At 38.4% G+C, this 22,533-nt stretch overlaps 1 protein-coding gene across 1 annotated transcript; it reads right to left on the bottom strand.

Annotated features, from left to right (window-relative positions):
• Nucleotides 1-1,460: 1,460 nt before the first annotated feature.
• Nucleotides 1,461-3,316, bottom strand: LOC148758962 (serine/threonine-protein kinase MARK2-like). The gene is made up of 2 exons (XM_088796360.1): nt 2,037-3,316; nt 1,461-1,722 (listed from the first exon to the last, which is right to left on the bottom strand). The coding sequence occupies exons 1-2, from the start codon at nt 3,314-3,316 to the stop codon at nt 1,461-1,463; spliced, it is 1,542 nt and encodes a 513-aa protein (XP_088652486.1).
• Nucleotides 3,317-22,533: the final 19,217 nt, after the last annotated feature.

Here is a 22,533-nt window from a genome sequence, read left to right as displayed (position 1 = left end):
CTGGGACCTGTTCTTTAAGCAATCCCATTCGCGTCGTTTCTCTCTGCCCAACTTTGTAAAGGTGGTGTAAACCCAGAGTTCGAGGTCATTTCTGTGGCAGCTCTTGTGAGTATAACCAGCCCAATATTAGGCTCTCTAGCTGGTGGTAGAATCTAGGGCTTGACAAGAATTGTGCTGACTAGGGTGTTCAACCATTGGGTTTATTCCTGCTCATGCTGCAGCACACTTCAGGGAAATGTTCCAGTCTCATCAATAACAATGAGCCAACAAGGCTCTGGGCTCTAACAAGAACGGGATGCGGGGCTGTTGGCAGCTGTCATTTTAAAGATGCGCATCTTTAGACAGTTGGGAATCATGGGGGAAGAGAAGCTCTGTTTCCGTTGGGGCGCTGAGGGGATATGACATAATCCTGTGGCGGTTGGTGGCCACCTTGCTTTCATAAAGGGGAAGTCCACCTGAGAATGACAGCAGCACAGAGGGAAGGAGGCAAAGCCAAGAAGTCAGGAGAGAGGATTCCTGCTGACATCATCCAGCGCCAGGAAGGAAAGTCTCTCACAGAAGCCCACGTGGACTTCCTGTAATATCTCATTGGCCAAAACTGGGTCAGAGTCCTTGCCTCATCCAATCACTAGCGAAGCGGGGTGGAGGGGGGAGTCCTTACTGTACTTAACCAGCTTGGGCCAACTGTGCTTCTCTCAAATTGAGTAAGCATCCACAGGAAGAAGGCGGAGCATGTGTGCTATGTGAGAAAGAAACACCACCCTGCCACAAAGGAGAAATGGATAAGGGAGCTGAGCGTTCAAAGCCCAGGGAACAGAAGAGCAAGAGGAGCACAACATGCAAAGGCACAGAAGTGTTCCGAAATAAGTCCAAGTACTACATCGCTAAACGCTCCCCCAACTGGAGGATGCAAAACAAGCGTACCTGATACGTCTTTATGAAGGAAGCATCAAGTTTATTTGGAAGAATCAAGTACTTTAATAAGAACCAACAGAGCAGGGGAGGGTAGATGGGCCCCAGGAAAAACAGTCCAGTCGCTGAAGTTTCACCGAGGTGGGGGCCGACTGGGGAACCTGCAATGAGGGCCACCGCTCCTCTTGACCCCAGGGGGCTCCAGGCCTTCCATCAAGCTCCCCAGGGATGTGGGGTGCGATGCTTCTGAAGGCCATGGCGATGCCAGGTACCCTCCTGACATGAATCCTGTGCAGAAAATGCCACGGCAGTTGGCACACCCCCGTCGTCCGCTGGACCAAGTCTTCTCGCCCAGGGCGCCTTGCACACACACTGTGTACTTGTACTGCTGCCACCTGCAGTTTGCATCCAGCCTCTGGCCTGATCTCCCCCACCACGTGGCCAGACTCCCTGGACATCAGCTTCATCTAGTTCAGCATTTAAAATGCAGGGAGCCCGGCTTGACTTCCCCGGAGTCTGGTTGTAGCCCTGCCTTGGTCGTGGACAAGCTAACTGGGTTTGATTCTGCTGTGTTTGCCAAGCCTCTTGAACGGCCTAAGGCAGAGCTTCCTTAAAAAGTCCAAGCACCTCCTAGCCACCCCCCGCTGGTCCTGGCTTTCTCCTTCTGGGCTTCCACTGCTGCTCCTGCTGCTGTTGGTGGTGTGGGTGGAGGGGGTGTCCCCAGGGCCACACTGGGGGGCTGGGCTAAGGGTGGCGTTCTTCGACTCCGGGTTGGGTGGGGGGTTGGTGGTTCCAGTCTTCCGGCTGGTTCTGGGAATGGTAATTCTTGACTTTGGGCTGGCTCAGGCTGTGGCGGTTCTCAACTTCGGACTGGGTCTGGAAGTGGCGGTCCTCAACTGCGGGCTGTGTCGCGCCGTGACCTTCCTTCCCTTTGTGCTGGGTTGGAGACTGGCCTTCCTCGACCTTGGGCTGGTTCCGGGTGTGGCCTTCCTGGACCTCAGGCTGGTTCCGGGTGGAGTTCCTGGACTTCGGGCTGGTTCTGGGAGTGGCCTTCCTGGACCTTGGGCTGGTTCCGGGTGGAGTTCCGGGACTTTGGGCTGGTTCTAGGAGTGGCCTTCCTGGACCTTGGGCTGGTTCCGGGTGTGGCCTTCCTGGACGTCGGGCTGGTTCTGGGTGTGGCCTTCCTGGACCTTGGGCTGGTTCCGGGTGTGGCCTTCCTGGACTTCGGGCTGGTTCCGGGAGTGGCCTTCCTGGACTTCGGGCTGGCTGAAGGACCTGCAGACTCCTCGGCCTTCTGCCCTGACTCCTGGTCCTTCGGCTTCTGCTCTGTCTGAATCTCCTGATCTGGGGAGCGACCAAGGCTGATAATGTCAGTGGATCTGAAGGGCCTTACCTGGATAATGCGACACCGTACCCGGGCCCTTTTTGTATTTAGCATGAGGTACGTCCCTGTGACATTGTTGTATGTCTTCTGTGTTAAAGCGTTCTGAATCTCGTGCCGCTCGAAGCCCATGTCGACCATCTCCTGTGCCACACAGCGGTCTAGGTCATCACTGGGTGGCTCGGGGAAAGGCGCGAGCGCCTCCACGTGGCCCTTGTTCAGCCACGGGTCTGGCATGATCTCTGTTAGAGTGCTTCTCTCCTTGGGGTTCACGGGTGTTAATTTACTGAGGAGGATGTCCAGTTCGATTGTTACACCCAGAAGTACTGTGTAGTTCCCTTTCAGTATCTGCTTCACCAGCTGCCTCAGGTTCGTTCCCATAAGAGGGATGGTCCCCGTGACCACGTGGTACAGCAGCACTCCCGGACTCCAAATGTCCACTGGAGGACCATCGTATTCTTTTCCCTGGAAGAGTTCTGGGGCTGAATAAACGGGGCTGCCACAGAACGTGCTCAGTTTGCTTCCATTGAATGGCGTGCTTACTGAAAAGTCTGCAAGTTTAGCATTCATTTCAACGTCGAAGAGCATGTTCTGTGGCTTCAGGTCCCTGTGAAGGATCCCTTTGTCGTGACAGTAGTGCACTGCTGATACAAGTTGGCAGAAGGTGCCACGGGCCTCACCTTCTGTCATGTGGCCATGGGTCTGTAGGTAATTCCACAAGTCCCCTCTACTCACATGCTCCATGAGAATGAATAATGATTCTTCGGTGTTGATCACCTCGAGTAATTGCACGATGTTTGGGTTACGCAAGCCTGCCATGCAGCCAACTTCCTGCAGGATAGATCTCTGATGTCTGCTGACGCTCCGCCTCTGGATGATTTTGATAGCCACCTGGGTCCCGGTCGGAAGGTGCCAGCCCAACTTCACCTTGGCATGGTGGCCCTGGCCGATGGTGTTCAGGAGCTTGCAATGGCCAAGATGGGGCTCCTGGTTGGCAGAGGTGGCTGCAAGTTCATGGGTCATGGTGACCTGCTAACTACACTAGCTGACAATACTATTAGTAACCATGCTAATAAACAATAATCACTGTACTAACTATGCTAACTAAATATACTAACTATATGAAAAATATTACTAACTGTGCTAGTAAACAATACTAACTATGCTAACTAAATATACTATCTATATCAAAAATATTACTAAATATTATTAAACAATGTACTAACTAGCTAATGAAATATACTAACTATATCAAAAATATTACTAACTACTAATAAATAATAGTAACTACTTACTATGCTAACTAAATATATCTATATAAAAATATTACTAATTCTACTAATAAGCAATAATAACTATGCTAACTAAATATACTAACTCTGTCAACAACTAACTACTAATTGTACTAACAATGCTAACTGAAAACTAAAAAATTAGGGAAAAATGAGAATAAATAATGAAAAAAAGAAAAATGAGAGAACAAAAAATTGAGAAAATTGAAAGAATGAGAAAAAAGAACAAAAGAAAAATGGAGAAAAAACAAAGAAAAATAAAAGGAAAATAATACTAAAAGAAAATTGAGAAAAAGAAACTAGTGAAAAGAAAAAGTAAAATGGGGGGAAAAAGGAGAAAACAAGCTAAAATGTCCAAGTCCGACAGGTCACTACAAAACAGCTCCCTGGGCTTTAAGGACAAAACCTCAGCGGAGCCAGGGCCTTATGTGCAGTTTCTGGTACTTTCATCACAATGGTGCTTTATGAGGTCAGAGCAAGAAACTGACCAATCACCGCTGAGGATAAACCACAGTGGTTTTTCTCAGTTTTTGGACCCCGTTACTCTGGGAAAAAAAAGGGGGACCCCAAAGAGCTTTTTGTTTATGTGGGATATTAAAGATTGACATTTACCCTATTAGAAATTAAAATCTGTAGGATGCTTCAAAAAATACGTATATTAGAATATTATTCCAGGGGTAGGAGTGGTAGAGTGGTGGATAGTGTTGCGTTTTGAAAAGTCCCTAAGATATGTTTCCCTTCCCTCAGCCAACAAATGGCGCTGCCCTTTGAGAATCACTGCTTTGGTGTGTAATAAATTAGCTCTTTCAATTTTTTTTTTATTATTAGTTTGAGGTGTACAAAACAACATAAGTGGTTAGACATTTATACCCCTCACAAGGTGATAACCTCCCTCCGCCTCTCTGGCATCTTACCATATATAACTATTAAAATACCATTGACTATCTTCTGTCTGCTATACTTGACCTCCAATGACTATATAAATAAATATATATATGTATATAAATATATATACATACATATGTATATATATATATATATATTTACTTATATTTGACATACAGTAATATTCTACTTCAGCTTGAGGTGTACAGCTCATTGGCCAGGCATCTACACAGTCTATGAAGTGGTCCCCTTGGTCAGTCCAGTGCCCATCTAGCACCCTACATAATCTTTACAATATTGTTGATTATATTCCTCACACTGTATTTCATATCCCCGTAACACTATTGTGACTGCTAATTTGCTCTTTCTAATCTCTTCACCTTCTCCCCATCCCCTCCCCCTTTTTATGTAAAATGTTCATTTAAAAGGTATCTACAAGCAATTGCTCTTAAAATCTATCTTCTGCTTGTTAGTACCACGGTTTAGCTGAATTCTTCCCTCAGAAAATACTTTCTAGTGTGTATTCGTTTTAGATACTGTATTTTTTTGTTTTGTTTTGTAATACATGGAACCTTGTTAAAAGTGAATATGCTTATAAAACTGGCTACTTCATATGTAAAAAATTGGCTGGGTTCAGGGGAATCAGACTGAGATAATGCTAGAGACACAAAGCCTAAGAATTTTCACCATTGACTCAATGCAGTTAATTCTTTGCACAATTTAAGTTTTACATATTACGGTAATAAGTGTTGCCTAATTTTCTCTAATTAGTAAATTACCATATGTGAATATTCTATACATTCTTTAGAACATATTTTTGTCAACTTTGATATCTGTAAAATAATCTACTTCGAATCATTCATGAATCATGAATATCTTTTGACTACATTGGATCTGATGCCAGTTTTATTGAAGAATACTGAAGTAAATTGTCATTCTCATCACATTATATCAAGGGTACACGTTATTAACATGAATTATTACTAGTGATGTAAACCTTGTTCAGTGTTGTTAAGATTTCTTCCATGGAAAATTACTCTTTTTTCTTGTTCCATACTGTACTCTTTACAAGGAAGTCACTATGTGCATTCCATAGTTGTGGTTGGAAAGTTAAGCCCTACTTTTTTGAGGAGGGTGCGTTTACATATATTCCTTGACATTCTTATGAAAAACATATTAATCTCTTCTATTTAATTATTTAATCATTTATTTATATGGGTATGGACTCATGAATATTTATCATACTTTAAGTTATAAAGCTATGTACTTTATTTGGTTACTCAAATAATTCCAGCTTTGGCCACTGGGAGTTTTTTCGGTTGACTTCTGTGTTCCTATGATATAATGCCATTGTTTTATTTTTGAGTTCTTTTTTTCCTTTGTTTGTTTTTTGACACCAGAACATGCTCCAATTGCATCTTATATATATATATTCCCTACCCCAGTGCTAGAACTAGGCATTTCTCCAAAGAGCTCTGGTTTCTTTTATTTGAAAATGTTGTATTAGACACCAAGATTTGGGTGCTGGGTGAGTTCATTAATTTCTTTTTTATTTCATTAAATTTCTTATTTTTATTCTTTTTAATTTCCCTGGGTTTAATTTGCTGTTCTCTTTCTAACTTTTTGAGATGGATATATGTTATATTTTCAATATCATTCAGCTTACAATGCTTTCTAATTTCAGTTTCCATTTCTTTTTGAACCTTGAATTATTTTGAAATATATCAGTAAATTTCCAAACATTTGGGCATTTTCAAGTCATTTTTCTGTTATTATTTTTAGCTTAATTCTATAGTGGTCAGAGAACATACTTGAATAATTTATAGTTTTTTAAGTTTGCTAAGACATGTTTTATGAGTCTGATATAATCAATCTTGCTAATCTTGTATACAAACTTGAAATGACTACTATATATGATTTTTTGGGTGCAGTGTTCCAAATGTATCATTTAGGTCATTTTTGTTAATTGTGCTTTTTGGGTGTTTTATATCTTCACTGATTTTCTTCAGGTTTTTATATTAGTAGTGAAAGGGATGTATTATATTCTATTGTGTTGAAATTGCATTTGTCTGTTTCTCTTTAGTTACTGTTATGTTTATATATTTTGGAGATATGTCATTAGGTGCATACACATTTGAATTGTTATATCCGCCAGGTGGTTTCACCCTATTGTCATTATAAAAGACTGCTTTTTACCTCTAGTAGTGCTTCTTGCCTTACTGGCAACTTTGATATTATTATAGCTATACCAGGTTGGGTTTGTTTGGTTAGTATTTTGATGATTTTCCATGTTATAATGTTTTTTCTCCTTTTTACTTTTAAATGTACTTTGTTCTTCTGTTTAAGCACGTATGTCATTTGAAATTTGTAGTTATTTTCGTCCAGTCTGATACATTTTTCTTTTAAATGGAGTGTTTATTCCATTGATATTTATGTAATTAGGGATATATTTAATTTATACTTTTATCATTTATTTTCTATTTGTCCTACCTTTTTTTTCTCTTGTATTCTTTTGAATCAGTTTATTTCTAATTACATTTTTCTATTAACTTTAGTTGTACATTATTTTAGAATTCCTTTAATGGTTACCCAGAGATTATCACATGCATCCTTGATTTGGTAGAGTCTAAATTACATTGTTTTTCTTACTCTTAGACAATGATAGGGTCTTAGAACACCTTAAGTCCATTTCTCACTTCTTGCTTTTTGTGTTGTTGCTTTCATACATTTTAATCTCATGATATGTCATTTTGATAGTGTTAAAACATTATCTATATTCACCCACATATCTACTATTTCACTTGGTCTTCATTTCTTTCCTGTATTTTTGTGTTTCCTTCTGGGATGTTCTCCCTTCTTTCTGAAGAACTTGTTTAGTATTTCCTTTAACACATGGCTTACGATGAGGAATTCTTTTGTTTTGTCTGTAAATATATTTTGCCTTCAATTTTGAAGGAATTTTTATTGGGTATAGAATTTTAGAATAATTATTTTCTAATTATAGGATAGAATTTAATTTAAAAAGAGTTATTTTCTTTCAAACATTTAAAAATGTCTTTCCATTATCTTCAGGCTTATATCTTTTTTGTTGAAAAGTAAGCTGTAAGTTTTCCTTTCAAATTAATGTGCCTTTTCTCCGTTGGCTGTTTTTAAGGTCTCCTCTCCTCTCCTCTCCTCTCCTCTCCTCTCCTCTCCTCCCCTCCCCTCCCCTCCCCTCCCCTCCCCTCCCCTCCCCTCCCCTCCCCTCCCCTCCCCTCCCCCCTCCCCCCTCCCCCCTCCCCCCTCCCCCCTCCCCCCTCCCCCCTCCCCTCTCCTCTTCTCTCTTTTGTTTCATTTTTCTCTGATGTGTCTGGAACATTTTTCTTTGTTCCCAATTACCCTGTTTGGTATTTGTACCACTTTTTGAATCCTTAGCTAGATTTTTTTGGGGGATTAATGAATTGTCAGTCACCATTATCTTTAAATATGTTTTGTTGTCCATTATCTCCCTTCTTCCTTTCTGGAATTCCAATTACACTCATGTCAGAAGTTTTCCCTTTGTCACATTTGTTCTATGGCATTTTCATTATTTTCCATTCTTCGCACTTTCCCTATCAGTCTGATATATCTTCTGGTTGCCTAATCCTTTCTTTAGCTATGTCCAACCTAATAATAATACGTCCATGTGTTGAGTTTCTATATTTAGTATTGCATTTTCAGTTCTATTATTTTCATTTGAATTTTTAAAAATCGTTTCCTATTCTCTGCTAAATTTCTCCATCTTCTAATGATTTGAACATGTTAATCAGCTATTTTATAGTCTATATTTTACAATTCCACTTTCAGATTAGCCTCTGATTCAGTTTTTCTTTTTTCTGTTGGCTTTCAGTTAAATGTTATGTTGTTTACCTTTGATTTACGACAGGATACTATATACAGAACATTGTATGTAACATTGCATATGGAAATTATGGATATCTTTTTTTTCAGGTGATTTAATTGCTTCTGGTAGGGAGGGAAGCCAGTGGCAGATCATCTTAAGCTGGGTACTGAGATGTTTTGGAGCTCAGCTACGGTTTTCCTGAGGGCTTATCCTTATCAGTTCATCCTTCTGAAGTGTAGCTTTCTGAGGCCTGCCCTCTTGTCTTCCAGTGGCAGGAGATTGCCAAAATCTTTGCTCAGTGTTTTATACTCTCAGTCACAGCTTTTGGCAATTGGTTGTCCTTTCTGGGTAAAGTTGTCCAAGTGCCAGGCTCTTCTTTGTTGTCTTCTCTGCTTTCCTGGACTTTGGCTCTGACAATTTTACTCTTGTGGTTGCTCAATGATAAATTCAAACAATTGTATCTGATATTTTGTTCAGGTTTTCTAGATTTGTGTTTTGTTTTTGTTTTTACTAGTTTCAGGTGTATAAAACAATGTAGCAATTACACATTTACATCCCTCACACAGTGATAACCCCAACGAGTCTACTACCCATCTAACATCGTACGTAGCTTTTACAGTACCATTGACTATATTCCCTATACTGTGCTTTACATTCCGTTAATATATATATATATATATATATATATATATATATATATGTATTTCAATTATAGTTGACATTTAATATTATATTAGTTTCAGGTATATAGCATAGTGGTTAGGCATTTATGTAATTTATGAAGTGATCCCCTGATAAGTCTAGTACCCATCTGACACTATACATAGTTATTACAATATTATTGACTATATTTTCCATACTGCATTTTACATCCCCATGACTATTTTGTAACTACAAATTTGTACTTCCTAATCCTTTCACGTTTCTCACCCATCCCCCAAGCCTTCTCACTTTTGGCAACCGTCAGTTTGTTCTCTGTATGCAGGAGTCTATTTCTGTTTTGCTTGTTCATTTATCCTGTTCTTTAAATTGCACGTGTAAGTGAGATCACATGGTATTTGTCTGACTTATAAATAGTCTGACTTATTTCACTTAGCATAATACCCTCTAGGTCCATCCATATTGTTGTAAATGGTAAGATTTCATTTTTTTTTATTGTAGAGTAAATCAAATAATGGATGGAAAATAATGAAAATGCCATAGAACAAATGTGACAAAGTGCAAACTTCTGACATGAGTGTAATTGGAATTCCAGAAAGGAAGAAGGGAGATAATGGACAACAAAAACATATTTAAAGATAATGGTGACATCCATTGTATGTCTTCATCCAGTTGTCTGTTGATGGGTATTTTGGTTGCTTCCGTATTTTGGCTATTGTAAAAAACACTGCAGTGAACATAGGGGTGCATATATCTTTTGCAATTAGTGTTTTGGATTTCTTTGGATAAATACCCAGGAAAGGAATTGCTGGGTCATAAGGTAGTTTTATTCTTTTTTATTCTTTTGATGAACCTCCATACTGTTTTCCATAGTCACTGCACCAATTTGCATCCCTACCAATACCGCACAAGGTTTCCCTTTTCTCCACATCCTCGCAAACACTTGTTATTTGTTGATTTATTGATTTATTATTCTCATAGGTGTGAGGTGATAGCTCATTGTGGTTTTTATTTGCATTTCTCTGATGATTAGTGATATTGAGCATCTTTTCATAGGTCTATTGACCATCTGTATGTCCTCTTTGGAGAAATGTCTATCAGGTCCTCTGCCCAGTTTTTAATTGGATTGTTTGTTTTTGTAGTGCTGAGTTGTAAGAGGTTTTTTTCCTGCCTTTTTTTTTTTTAAAACAAATTTTGGATATTAACCCCTTATCAGATATCTTTGGCGAATATGTTCTCCCATTCAGTAGGATGTCTTGTGTTTTCTTGATGGTTTCCTTTGCTGTGCAAAACCTTTTAAGTTTAATGTAATTCCATTTGTTTATTTTTTCTTTTGTTTCCCTTGCCTGAGGAGATAGATCAGTGAAAATATTACTAAGGGCAATATCCGAGAGTTTATTTCCTATATTTTCTTTTAGGAGTTTTATGGTTTGGGGTCTTACATTTAAGTCTTTAATCTATTTTGAGTTTATTCTTGTATATGGAATAAAAGGTGGTCTAGTTTCATGTTTTTACATGTATCTGTTCCATTTTCCCAGCACCATTTATTGAATAGACTGTCTTTACCCCAGTGTATATTCTTGCTTCCTTTGTCATAGATTAAATGACCGTATAGGCATGGATTTATTTCTGTGCTCTGTTTTTTGTTCCATTGATCTATGTGGCTGTTTTTATGCCAATACCATACTGTTTCGATGACTATGGCCTTGAAATTATATAATTTGATATCAGGTAGCATGATATCCCCAGCTTTGTTTTTCTTTCTCAGGATTCCCATGGCTATTCAGGGTCTTTTATGGTTCCATATAAATTTTAGGATTATTTGTTCTACTTCGGTGAAAAATGTCATTAGTATTTTGATAGAGATTGCATTGAATCTATAAACTGCTTTGGGTTTATGGACAGTTGAACTATATTAATTCTTCCTATCCATAAGCAAGGTATATACGTCCATTTATTTGTAGCTTTTTAAATTACTCTCTTCAATGTCTTCTAATTTATGGAGCACAGATCTTTTACTTCCTTGGTTAAATTAATTCCTAGATATTTTATTTTTTTAATGCAATTGTAAATGAGATTTTTTTTCTTAATTTATCTCTCTGATAGTTTGTTATTGGTGTATAAAAAATGCAACCAATTTCTGAATGTTAATTTTGTATCCTGATACTTTACTAAATTCATTTATCAATTCTAATAGTTTTTTGGTGGAATCTTTGGTGTTCTCTATACATAGTATCATGTAATCTGCAAATAATGACAATTTTAGTTCCTCCTTTCCAAGTTGATCTTTCTTGGAAAGTGTTCCATGTGCACTTGAAAAGAGTGTATATTCTGCTGCTTTAGGGTGATTTGCTGTAAAAATATCAATTAAATTCATCTGATCTAGTGTGTCATTTAAGGCTGCTGTTTCCTTGTTGATTTTCTGTCTGGAATATCTTTCCATTGGTGGGAGTGGACGTTAAAATCCCCTACTATGATTGTGTTACTATCAATCTTTGCCTTTGTGTTGGTCAATATTGTTTTATATACTAATTAGGTGCTATTATGTTGGGTGCATAGATGTTTACTAGGGCTATGTGCTCCTTTTCGATTGATCCCTTTATAATTAAGTAATGTTCTCTTCCCTTTTTTATAGTCTTCATTTTAAAGTCTGTTTTGTCCAACATTAGTATTGCTACACCAGTTTTTTCCTTGTTTCCGTTTGAGTGAAATATCTTTTTCCATCCCTTTACTTTCAGTCTATGGGTGTTTTTGGATCTGAGGTGGGCCTCTTGTAGACAGCATATGCATGGGGCTTGTTTTCTTATCCATTCAGCTACACTATGTCTGTAGCATTTAATCCATTTACACTTAAAGTTATTATTGATGGTTACTTAGTTATTGACATTTTATTATTTGTATTTTTGATCTTTGTTGTTTTTGTCTGCTTAAAGAAGTCCTTTTAACATTTCTTGTAATACTAGCTTGGTGGTAATCAATTCCTTTAGCTTTTCCTTATCTGATCTGGGAGGATCTTTATCTCTCCTTCAGTTTTAAATGATAACCTTGCTTGATAGAGTAGTCTTAGTTGTAGGCCCTTGCTTTTTTTTTTTTTTTTAATCACTTTGAATATTCTGTTCCATTTTGGCCTGCAAAATTTCTGTTGAGAAATCAGATGATATCCTTCTGGGAGCTCTCTTGTAAGTAACCAGTTGTTTTTCTCTTGCTGCTTTTCGGATTCTCTCTTTGTCTTTAACCTTTGCCATTTTAATTATAATATGTCTTGGTGTGGGCTTGTTTGGGTTCATTTTGTTTGGGACTCTGCACTTCCTGGCCTGTATGTCTACTTCTTTCACCAGGTTAGGGAAGTTTTCAGTCATTGTTTCTTCAGATAGGTTCTCAATCCCTCACTCCCTCTCTTCTCCTTCTGGTACCCCTATGATCCATACATTGTTATGCTTGATGTTGTCCTACAAGTCCCTGAAACTATCTTTGTTTTTTTCACATTATTTTTTCTTTTTGCTGTTTTGATTGGGTGTTTTCTACTATCTTATCTTCTAAATTGCTGATTCAATCCTTTGCTCCATCTACTGTTCGTTCTTTCTAGTGTATTCTTCATTTTCATTATTGCATTCTTTATTTCTGACTGGTTCTTTTTATGGATCCTATGTCCTTCTTTATGCTTACTATCTTTTTGTTGAAATTCTCAATAAGTTCCTTAAGCATTCTTGTAACTAGTGTTTTAAACTCTGTCTCTGGTAGGTTTTTGTGGGTAGGTTAGTTGCCTCCATTTCATTTAGTTCTATTTCTGGAGGTTTCTCCTGTTCTTTTATTTAGGACATGTTTCTTTTTTTTTTTTTTATTAATTAGTTTCAGGTGCACAAGACAAAGCAAAACTTAGACATTTATCATTTATATCCCTCACACTGTGTGAACCCCCCTCCCCCCATCCACTATCCCTCTGTACGTTCCCAAAACCTCTCACCTTCCCCTTATCCCCACCCCCCTGCCCATCTAGCAACCCTCAGTTTTTCCTCCATTTTTCCAAAACTGTGAATGAACTAATCAGAAACAGTTTAGGACATGTTTCTTTGTTTGCTCATACTGGCTGCCTCTCTGTGTTTGCTTTTATGTATTAGGTACATCTCCTATGTCTCTTAGTCTTTGCTGGGTGGCCTAATGTAGTATGTGTCCTGTGTGGTCCCGTGGTGCATTCTCCCTGATCACCTGCGCATGTGTTCTAGGAGTGACCCTTGCGTGTATTGTGTTTATTCTCCTGTTGTAGTTGAGCCTTGATTGCTTTTGGTGAGTCAGTGGATGGGATTGACTCCCAGGCTGACTGGCTGTGCAAATTGGCCATGCCCTGCTGAGTGGGGGCTGACTCCTCAGAATGGGATTCACCCTACTGGGCTCTTGTGGCTGTTGAGATCACCCTTTATGTGTGCCACTTGTGAGGCTAACCGGGTAGTACTCTGGTGTGGTCTGAAGCTGGCTTCTGGGTGTGTTGTTTTTGATTTCTCTTGGGAGGGGCCTCCATGCAGGCCAGTTTCTGCCTTGCCTATGACTGGCCCAGGGCTATCTGGTAGGAGCCACAAAACTATATGTGGTTGGTTGCTTCTTGTGCTGGACTTGAGGGCGTTTGGGGGTGGTCTCGCTGGGAACTGAGGCCTGCTGCCAGCAGTATTGGGGCTAGGACAGCTTAGAAAAAGGCCAAGGGCTCCCCTAGGCTTATTCCCATCTGCTGGCTTCTCATAAGTCTCAACCTTTGAAAGGGCTTCCTTATGTTCATGGGCCAGGCTGGTTAACTTGGTGTTGAGACTGAGCCAGTGATGCAGCACTAGCTGGGTGGGGCAGTGTTCCAGGGAGTCACGGGTTGTGGGCCTTGGATTTTACAAAGTTAATTCAGATTTGGTTCTTGCACCAGTGACCACTTCACAAAATGCCCTGAAAACACCGCGGCCTAGCCACTGCTCACCTCAGGGCCACAGGTCCCCGAGAGCCGCCCAAGAGAGGCTATAGCTCAAGTTGTAGCTGACTGCCCACCACTGAGATTTCCCCAGGCCACTATGGGCCATTCGCTGCTATAAAAGCCTTTTCCAGCTTGTGGAGTGGGGCTGGCTGCCCAAGAGCTGAGAGTGCCCCTGGGGATGCAATAATAGTTGAGTGGGGCAGGGTTTCAGTGAGTTATGGGGTGTGGGCTGTGGTTTTTACAAATTCAATGCAAATTTTGTTCTTGCACCAGTGCCAGGCCTGTGTCTACCTTGCAGAACACCCTGAGAATACCTTGGGCAATCACTGCTTGCCTCAGGCCCACAGATCCCTGAGTGCTGCCCAAGAGAGGCTATAGTTCAAGTTGTGGCTAACTGTCTGTCACTGAGAGTTCCTCAAGCCACTGTGGGCCATTCACTGCTGTAAAAAGCTTATGTAGGTTGTGGGGAAGGGTTGGCTGCCCAGGAGCTGTGAGTGCCTGGGGTGATGTAGCACTAGTTGGGTGGGGCCGGGACCCAAGGTGTAACCAAGGTGGTGTGCACTCGCAGATTTTACCAGACTAATGTGGTCTCAGATTTGGCCCTTTGGGGGAAGGTTCAACATAAAAAAATGGCTCCCTCCTGTAAGCTACATGTGAGGTAGGCTCCACAAAGGGACAGAGCCCTCACCCTAAAGCCACACAACTCAGTCTTTCTCCATTGACGCTGGCACCTCTTGAATTACCCTCCCTTTCACCGGAGCCCAGGTGAGTGTTTGCAAGCTAGCGAATCTATGTGTGGACCCTTTAAGAGGACATCTGGGTTTCTAGCCTGCCTTCTGTCTCACTGGGAGGGACAGACAGAGTCCTTGCTGCTTTTCACTGCCAGATGTTGCAGGGACTCCTCTTCCCAGTACAGGATCCCTGGGTTGGGGAGCCCAGTGTGGGGCTGGGACCCCTCCTTCTTCAGAGAAGACCTCCGCCACCAAGGTCCTAGTATACAACCTCTACCTGTGTGTTTGGGGTCTGCTCATTTCACGTCTTTGCCCTTCCTACCATTCTTGATGTGGGGTTTCTGTTTAGCTAGTTCTCGGGTGATTCTTAAGGTTGATTATTCTATAATTTAGTTGTAATTTAGATATGATCCTGGCAAGCAGCACGCATAGCGTTTCCCTAACCCAACATCTTGCACCACCTCCTAGATTTTCTTAGCATGACACTTGTTTCAAATCAGCCTGGAATGCTACTGCCAGCTGTTACTTATTTTTACCTGAAGTATAAATAAAGAGTACAATTTTAATTAATTTTTTGCAGATAAATGCCAAATTATTCCTGGAAAGCTTATTAAATTATACTTTTCCTGTAGAATTCAACTAAAACCATTGCAGCATATTGAATCTTATATACAAAGTCTGAAAATTATGTTTGTGAACTCATCCTAGAAAAAGAGCTACAGACCTCATTGCTGAGTATCACTATGGTCACCTTCAAAGTACTCCCCTTGGGAAGCTACACACTGATGCCAGTGCCTAGTCCACCCTTCAAAGCAATTGTGGAACTCTTCTGGAATAGCCATCAGAGCTGTCGTCATACTACCCTTGACGTCCTGAATGTCATCAAAATACTTCCTTTCAATATTTCCTTTATCTTCAGGTAAAGAAATATGTTGTTGGGCACCAGATCACGGTAGTAGGGAGGTGTTCCAATACAGTTATTTGTTTACTGGCTAAAAACTCCCTCACAGACAGTGTCTTTTGAGCTGGTGCACTGTCGTGATGCAAGAGCCACGAACTGTTGGTGAAAAGTTCAGGTCGTTTGACTTTTCCACGCAGCCATTTCAGCACTTCCAAATAGTAAATTTGGTTAACTCTTTGTCCAGTTGGTACAAATTCATAATGAATAATCCCTCTGATATCGAAAAAGGTTAGAAACATCGTTGCAACAAGTTCACGAACTTAATTGTCAGACCTCGTATTCTGGACTTTGTTTTTGGATTTTCTCTTCTGCTCCACTAATCTATTTATTTCTATATAAATACTATTTCTTTTTCATGGTTTATAATATGTTCTGCTTTCCAGTAAGGCAAGTCCTTTGCACCCATGTTATTCTTTCTCATACTTTTCTTGAGTATTTATTCTTCCATGTAAAGTTTAAGATTATTTTTTCCATTTTAAGAAAATAAAACTTTTGGTGTGTTAATAAAAGTTATGTTGAATGTGTATAATATTTTGGAGAATAAATATTTTTGTGATATTAACTTATCTCTTCCAGTGAACATGCAAGTTTTTTAAAGTTTTCGTAGCTGGAGGGTTGGTCCAAAGCAAGTCAGGATGCTACTTTCTTTTCATCTTATTAGATATTTAAGTAAGATTTCATCCTTATATTTATGTACATCCTTTACCTTTCTTGTTAAATTTAGTTTAGCTAATGAAATGCATTCTTCTTCTTATGTCTGTTTTTAGGGCTTTTTGTTGGATTAAAGCGAATCTGGTGGGTTGTTTTAATATATAATTATATTTTATCTTATCAGTGTATCAAATTACTTGATTGGTAACTTTTTATTCCCTAGTTATAAATATTTTCACCAATAAAAGAAATATCTTAATATATTCTTTACATTTATTTCATTTTTCTTTCTTATAGCATGTCTTAAAATTTCTAAGAAAATGATGAATAATAATGACTATAAGCACCATTCTAAATACTGATTTAAATTGGAAAGGATTTAGTTTTAAACATTCAGGATGATACTTTCCTTTTAAAAAAATTTATTTATGTATTTATTTTTCAGTTACAGTTGACATTTGGTATTATTTCATATTAGTTTCAGGTGTGCAGCATGGTGGTTAAACATCTATGTAATTTATGCAGTGATTCCCTCCCAATTAGTCTAGTATCCACCTTGATGTTGGTTTTTCAATACATAGTTTTTATTCATATTTAGTTTTTTTCAACTTATATCTTAGAGTTTGTATTATGAAAGGCTGCTGAATAGCATTAAATACCTTTTCAGCATCTATTGATTCGATCATGCTAATTTTCTTTTAATTTGTTGATCTAATTATTAATATTTCTTTTTCTTATAGTTAGGGCATATGAGTGTTTGGGAAGAAAAATACTGAGGATAATTGTCATTCTCAACACATTATATCAAAGGTACATGCTGGATTTTATTTAACTATAGTTTTTTAAACTTTTTATTTTGAAATAATTTTAAAGAAATGGTAATGAAATGAGAATGAAATGAATTGATTTGTTTCAGTCATGTAAAGATTCAAAATCAGGAAATCAATGAAATGAAATGATTTCTTAACTCTTCACCTAGATTTTCCAGTTTGTCACATTTGCCCTATTTCCTTTTTCTCTAAGTTTGTATGTATTTGTGTATGTATGTATGCATGTATTTGTATGTATAAATGTATGTGTGTATAAATAAATATACATGCATAATTATGCATTATAAATAAATAACTCAGCTGTGATCCCGTATATATCAAATTTCCTTAGCCATTTGAGAATAAGTTGCATACATCATCCTTAAGGCACTTTAGTGTATATTGCCTGTAAACGAGGACCCTTCCTGAATAAAATAAGGAAATAGACATACAATCCTACCATTAACATTTTGCCAGTTATCCTATCAGTGTGCTTTAGAACTGCTCTTTCTTTTTGATCTTGGATTCAATCTAAGTGATGTGTTGCCCTGAGTAGTTATGTCTTTTAGCGTCCTTCAATCTAGAGCAGTTTCTCAATTTTATTGACATTCATGACTTTGATATTTTTGAAGAACAGTAGCCAGTTCTTATTGAATGGCTCAATTTGCATTTGATGTTTTCTCCTCATTACATTCTGGTTATGCATTTTGGCATGAATTCCAGGTGAATGATGCTCTGTTCTTCTCTACTTGTATCAGTAGGCACACACTATTAGTTTGTCTCATTATTGATGATACTGACTTCTATAATTTCCTTAGGATAGTGTCTTCCAGATTTATCTGTAATAAATTTTATGCGTATTGATCAATGAGTAATTAAAAACTATTTTGTCAGGCTTTATAAATAGCCTCTTATTCATCAAACGTTCACCTACTAGCTTTTGCATCATTGATAATTCTTGCCTAATCAAATATTACTGTAATGGTTACCAAAAGATGCTTTTCTAATTCCATCATTCTTTCTACACACACGAAAATTTTTACTCATTCATTCATTATGTATTCTTATTTTATTTGCTAGCGTATAATCCATTACTACCACTATTTATTTTTATCCCTAAATTGTCACAGTATTGGCCACCGTTAACCCCTTCAAGCTGATTTCTCTATTTTGATATGTGACCGTAATTCTTTGAACCTCTCCTTACTTTAGGGTACCCCAGTCGTGGAAATCAGCCTTTCCTCCAAGCAGCCCTGCTCTTTTAGTGAAAAATAATTATAAACTGAGATCTGAGCCTCAATGTGCTCGTTTATAATTGTTGTCTTCTAAACCCTTTCACTAGACAGAGATATAAATAGAAATACATGTAAATACATTCACATCCCTTATTGATACATGTCTACATATATATTTATATCCATTTATATCTTTTTTTTTTTTTAACTTTTATTTATTTAAGTGTGTTTTTCCAGGACTCATCAACTCCAAGTCAAGTAGTTGTTTCGATCTAGTTGTGGAGGGCGCAGCTCACAGTGGCCTGTGTGGGGATCGAACCAGCAACCTTGTTGTTAAGAGCACGGAGCTCTGACCAACTGAGCTAAATGGCTGCCTTCCCTCCTCATTTATATCCTTTTATAATACATCCATCTCTATATATTAAAAGTCGTAAGTTTATACAGAACTCCAATTCTAGCCTTCCCCTCTTTCATATTTCTCCAATAATAGTGATTTATATAGCAAATAATAATTCTCTAATAGTGAGAAACTTGGTTCCCATAATCCTCAATGTATTTACTTATTTGTTCAATTCCATTTTAATTAACCAATCACTTGGTTGGTTAATTAACCAGGTCATCTTCACTACCTTAGTTCTTCTGACCTAACTCTCCTCTACTCACCGTGGCTGTCTTCCATTAGTTTTAATGGGCATTTCTTAGATCATAAATTAGTCAGACCTTTGTCTTATTGGCCATTTACTACTGCTTTTGTAAAAATTCCTGTTCCTTTTATTTTCCCCTGTTTTGTTGGATTGTTGTCTTTTTCTTACTGTTTTTGGGTACTAATACTTATTAATATGTGTTGCAATTATCTTCTAGATTCATTGGTGCTCAAATCTGTAAATTAGTGTAATTTGTAAATCTGGAAAATTCTTGTCATAATCTCTTCCAATATTTTCTCTGCTCCATTATCTCTTCCTTTGGGAACTTCATTTAGATGTAAATTAGATCTTCTCATTCTAGACCCTATTTCTTTTAAACTGCCTTCTATATTTTTCATTTCTTTGTCTGTGTTCTGTTGCGGATAATTTCTATCAGTTCTGTCTTTTTGTTCACCAGTTCTTCCTTTGCATGTTAAAACCAAGCCATTCAGTTTCTGTCTCCTATTTAACAAATAATTTGACTACTCTACTACCGCAAAGATAATCTAGGGTTTTTCCCTAAAAGCTTTATTGTTCTACCTTTGACATTTAGACCTGAAATAAAGTTTTTGTGTGCTGTGAGGTCAGGGTCAGGATGCATGTTTTGGTATACGGGTAGCCAGTTGGCCAGTACAACTTATTGCAAGGCCGTCCTTTCTTTATTGCATTACAGTAAAATGGAGTCAATGAACTGTATCTGTGCGTTTCTGCTACTGGACTCTCCATTCTCTTCCACTGATCAGTTCCTCTTGTTGCCAATTCCATACTGAATTAACCAGTCTAGCTTTTTAATAGATCTTGATAACTGTTGTAAAAGCTCTCTAGCTTTGTTCTTGAAGTTGCCTTGGCTATTGCTGAATCCGTTGTCATTTCTAGGGTTTCTACTTGGTTCTGTTAAATCTGCTTGCTATTTATTCTTCTTTTTGAGATTCTGTTTTCTTCCTTTTGTTCTGTCACAACTGTCTATCTCCGTCTCTCACTATTTCTGTTTGTCTGCCGGTTTCCATCTCTCTCCCTGTCTCTTCCTCTATCCCTCCAGTTCCTTTCCCTCACCTGCCCTTTTTCCGCTCCCTTTCCCACAAATGCTTTCTCTGATGATGAAAATATGTTATTCTGGTATGTCCAGTACAGGGACAACTAGCCACCTGTAGCTATTGAGCACAGTAACTATTAGCTACTGTGATTGAGGAATTTACTTTTTAAGTTTTCATTAATTTAAATAGTCACATGTGGATAGTGGCTCATGCAATGGATAGCGCACTAATTGGATAGCACTAAGTGGAGTCATTTTGGGGTGCTGCCACTATCTTCTGCCTTTTGACAGTATCCTACATTGTACAAAAATTCTTTTATGTAACAAATATATTTTGCTTTATGGTTTATGCATTGAATTTTCATCATACGTGTCTCCTTTAGTCCTTTAGTAAAGATTCTCTAGTGTATACACACATGAATGGAATTACAGGAACATGGAGTATGAATATGCTTAATTTTAGAAAATATTGCCGGATTGCTTTCCAAATAGCCGCACCAGTTTATACTTTCTATAATAGGGTTTTATTTCTTCCATGTCCTTGCTGGCCTCTGACATTATTTTACTTCCTAATTTTTGCTTATAAACATACTCTACTTTCCCTCTCTTTTTATACGGAGAGCTGATGGATATTTGCAGGGATAATTCAAAGTCATTAAAGAAGTTTGCCTTTTTCCTTATATCCCATTTTAGATACATTTTTTTTGGAAACTGACGTAATTTGGGCCTTTTGAGCAGGTGCACACACACAAGTACACACACCAAAACAAAACAAAACAGAACAAAACAAAACAAAACAAAACAAAACAAAACAAAACAAAACAACAAGCAAAGGTTTATTTGGAGAGAAACTTTGGACCAGTAAGCTTTCATGTGAATATTTCTGGACTGCCTGAATCAGGAATGCAAGAAAAAGAATATTAGACGGGCTGATCACTTTATCTTTGTTCTGTAGACTAAACTCATCATGATAAGATTCCATAATCCCGTGGTGGGCAATATCTGCCCACTGATAAAAACACAACTCTTCTCCCTTACCTCTGAATGTCACCCTACACTGAGGGAAGAGGCTCTATTCCTTATAAAGGACTAATCGTCTTTTTTTAATTGACTGTTATTCAGCAAACATTTATTAATTGAAGTCCTATCCCCACCCTACCCCAGATAGTTCTCAGACTCTCATATAATTTATTTAATATATCTGATTATATGTTTATTTCTTGAGGACAGAGACTATCATCTCAGTTTTTTAATAGTTAAAGAACTATCACCTCAATTTTTAATACTTAACATGGGGCTCAGCAGATAGTAAACATTTAACATGTGTTGACCTAAACATTTTATGTTAGCCACAATAACTTTTATTCTTGAACAAACTTGACTTACTTTATCTCCAAAAAAGAAATCACCACACAGAATGCTCAGAGTTTCAATGTATAGCAATATGCAGGAATGAGCAGGACAAATAGAGGAAGAGAATCAGTGGCTCTCACCAGGAAGCATGTAAAGTGACACAAAGGCCCAAAGGATAAATGGTGGGGATATGAGCAGAAAGCTAAATTATACATAAACAAAACTTAATGTCATCTTGTTTTCCAAAAGCAAGAGCTTGTTTCCTGTTAAATTACTTTTTGTTAATTTATCTTGTCACTTTACCAAAACGAAAAGCTTCTATACAGTGACAAACTTATTTTCTTTACACATCATATTATCTGGGATATTATGGTCAGCACATAGAAGGAGCGTTGAAACCAATCAATTGTAAAATGTATCCACATGTTCTGAATTATTCGGCCATCAATTTGACATGTGTTTAACTCCTTATGGTAGATTGTCTTGAGTGAGCCATCCGCATTTTCTCAGCGATCAACAACGCAAGTAACAAAACACATGTTTGGGGTTTACAGCTCCATTTCTTTCAGTACCCCTGAATTGCAGACCCATATATCCTGCTACATCCTTGAAATTTTCAACTGGATGCCTAATAGCCAATTCAAACTTAACAGGTTTAAAATTAAATTCTTGTTTTTCCTTCCAAACTTGCTTGTTCCCCAGTGTTCTTCATGTTAGTAATTGGCTTCCTGTTCACCCGGTTGTCATGACAAAAACCTGATGTTATCCTTTATTGCTCTTTTTCTCTCATACCTCAAAAACATCCTGACTGGCACTCTCTTTTAAACATACCCCTCTTATTCTTTACTCATTGCACTGCTGTCGTCAGAGCCTAAGCCACCATTATCTCTTCCCCAGACTGCTGCAGCACACATCTAACTGGTCTCCTTGCTGCCCCGTTTGCCCTCCTTGCACACATACCCAGTCTGTTCTTCATAGAGCTGTCTGAGTGAGCCTATTAAAACACAAGTCGGGTTATGTCCAAAACCTCCAATGGCTTCCGCTCACAGTTAGAATAAAATTCAAAGTCCTTACGGGGACTGATCTGGCCGCTGGCTGCTTCTCTTACCTCATCTCCCACTTTTCCTGTACTCACTT

The sequence above is a fragment of the Rhinolophus sinicus genome, chromosome 2 (genome assembly GCF_057876585.1).
Source record: "Rhinolophus sinicus isolate RSI-liver-muscle chromosome 2, RSI-T2T, whole genome shotgun sequence".
NCBI lineage: Eukaryota > Metazoa > Chordata > Mammalia > Chiroptera > Rhinolophidae > Rhinolophus > Rhinolophus sinicus.
Note: the sequence above shows the minus strand (reverse complement) of the source record. Positions and strands in the feature narration are given on the sequence as shown.

What these genes read in the sequence shown, in the direction of transcription:
- LOC148758962 (XM_088796360.1), bottom strand. Translation starts at nt 3,316, where the DNA reads ATGACCCATGAACTTGCAGCCACCTCTGCCAACCAGGAGCCCCATCTT. An exon ending in ACACCCGGAACCAGCCCAAG is followed by an intron (nt 1,723 to 2,036) that starts GTCCAGGAAGGC and finishes TACCATTCCCAG; the next exon opens with AACCAGCCGGAAGACTGGAA.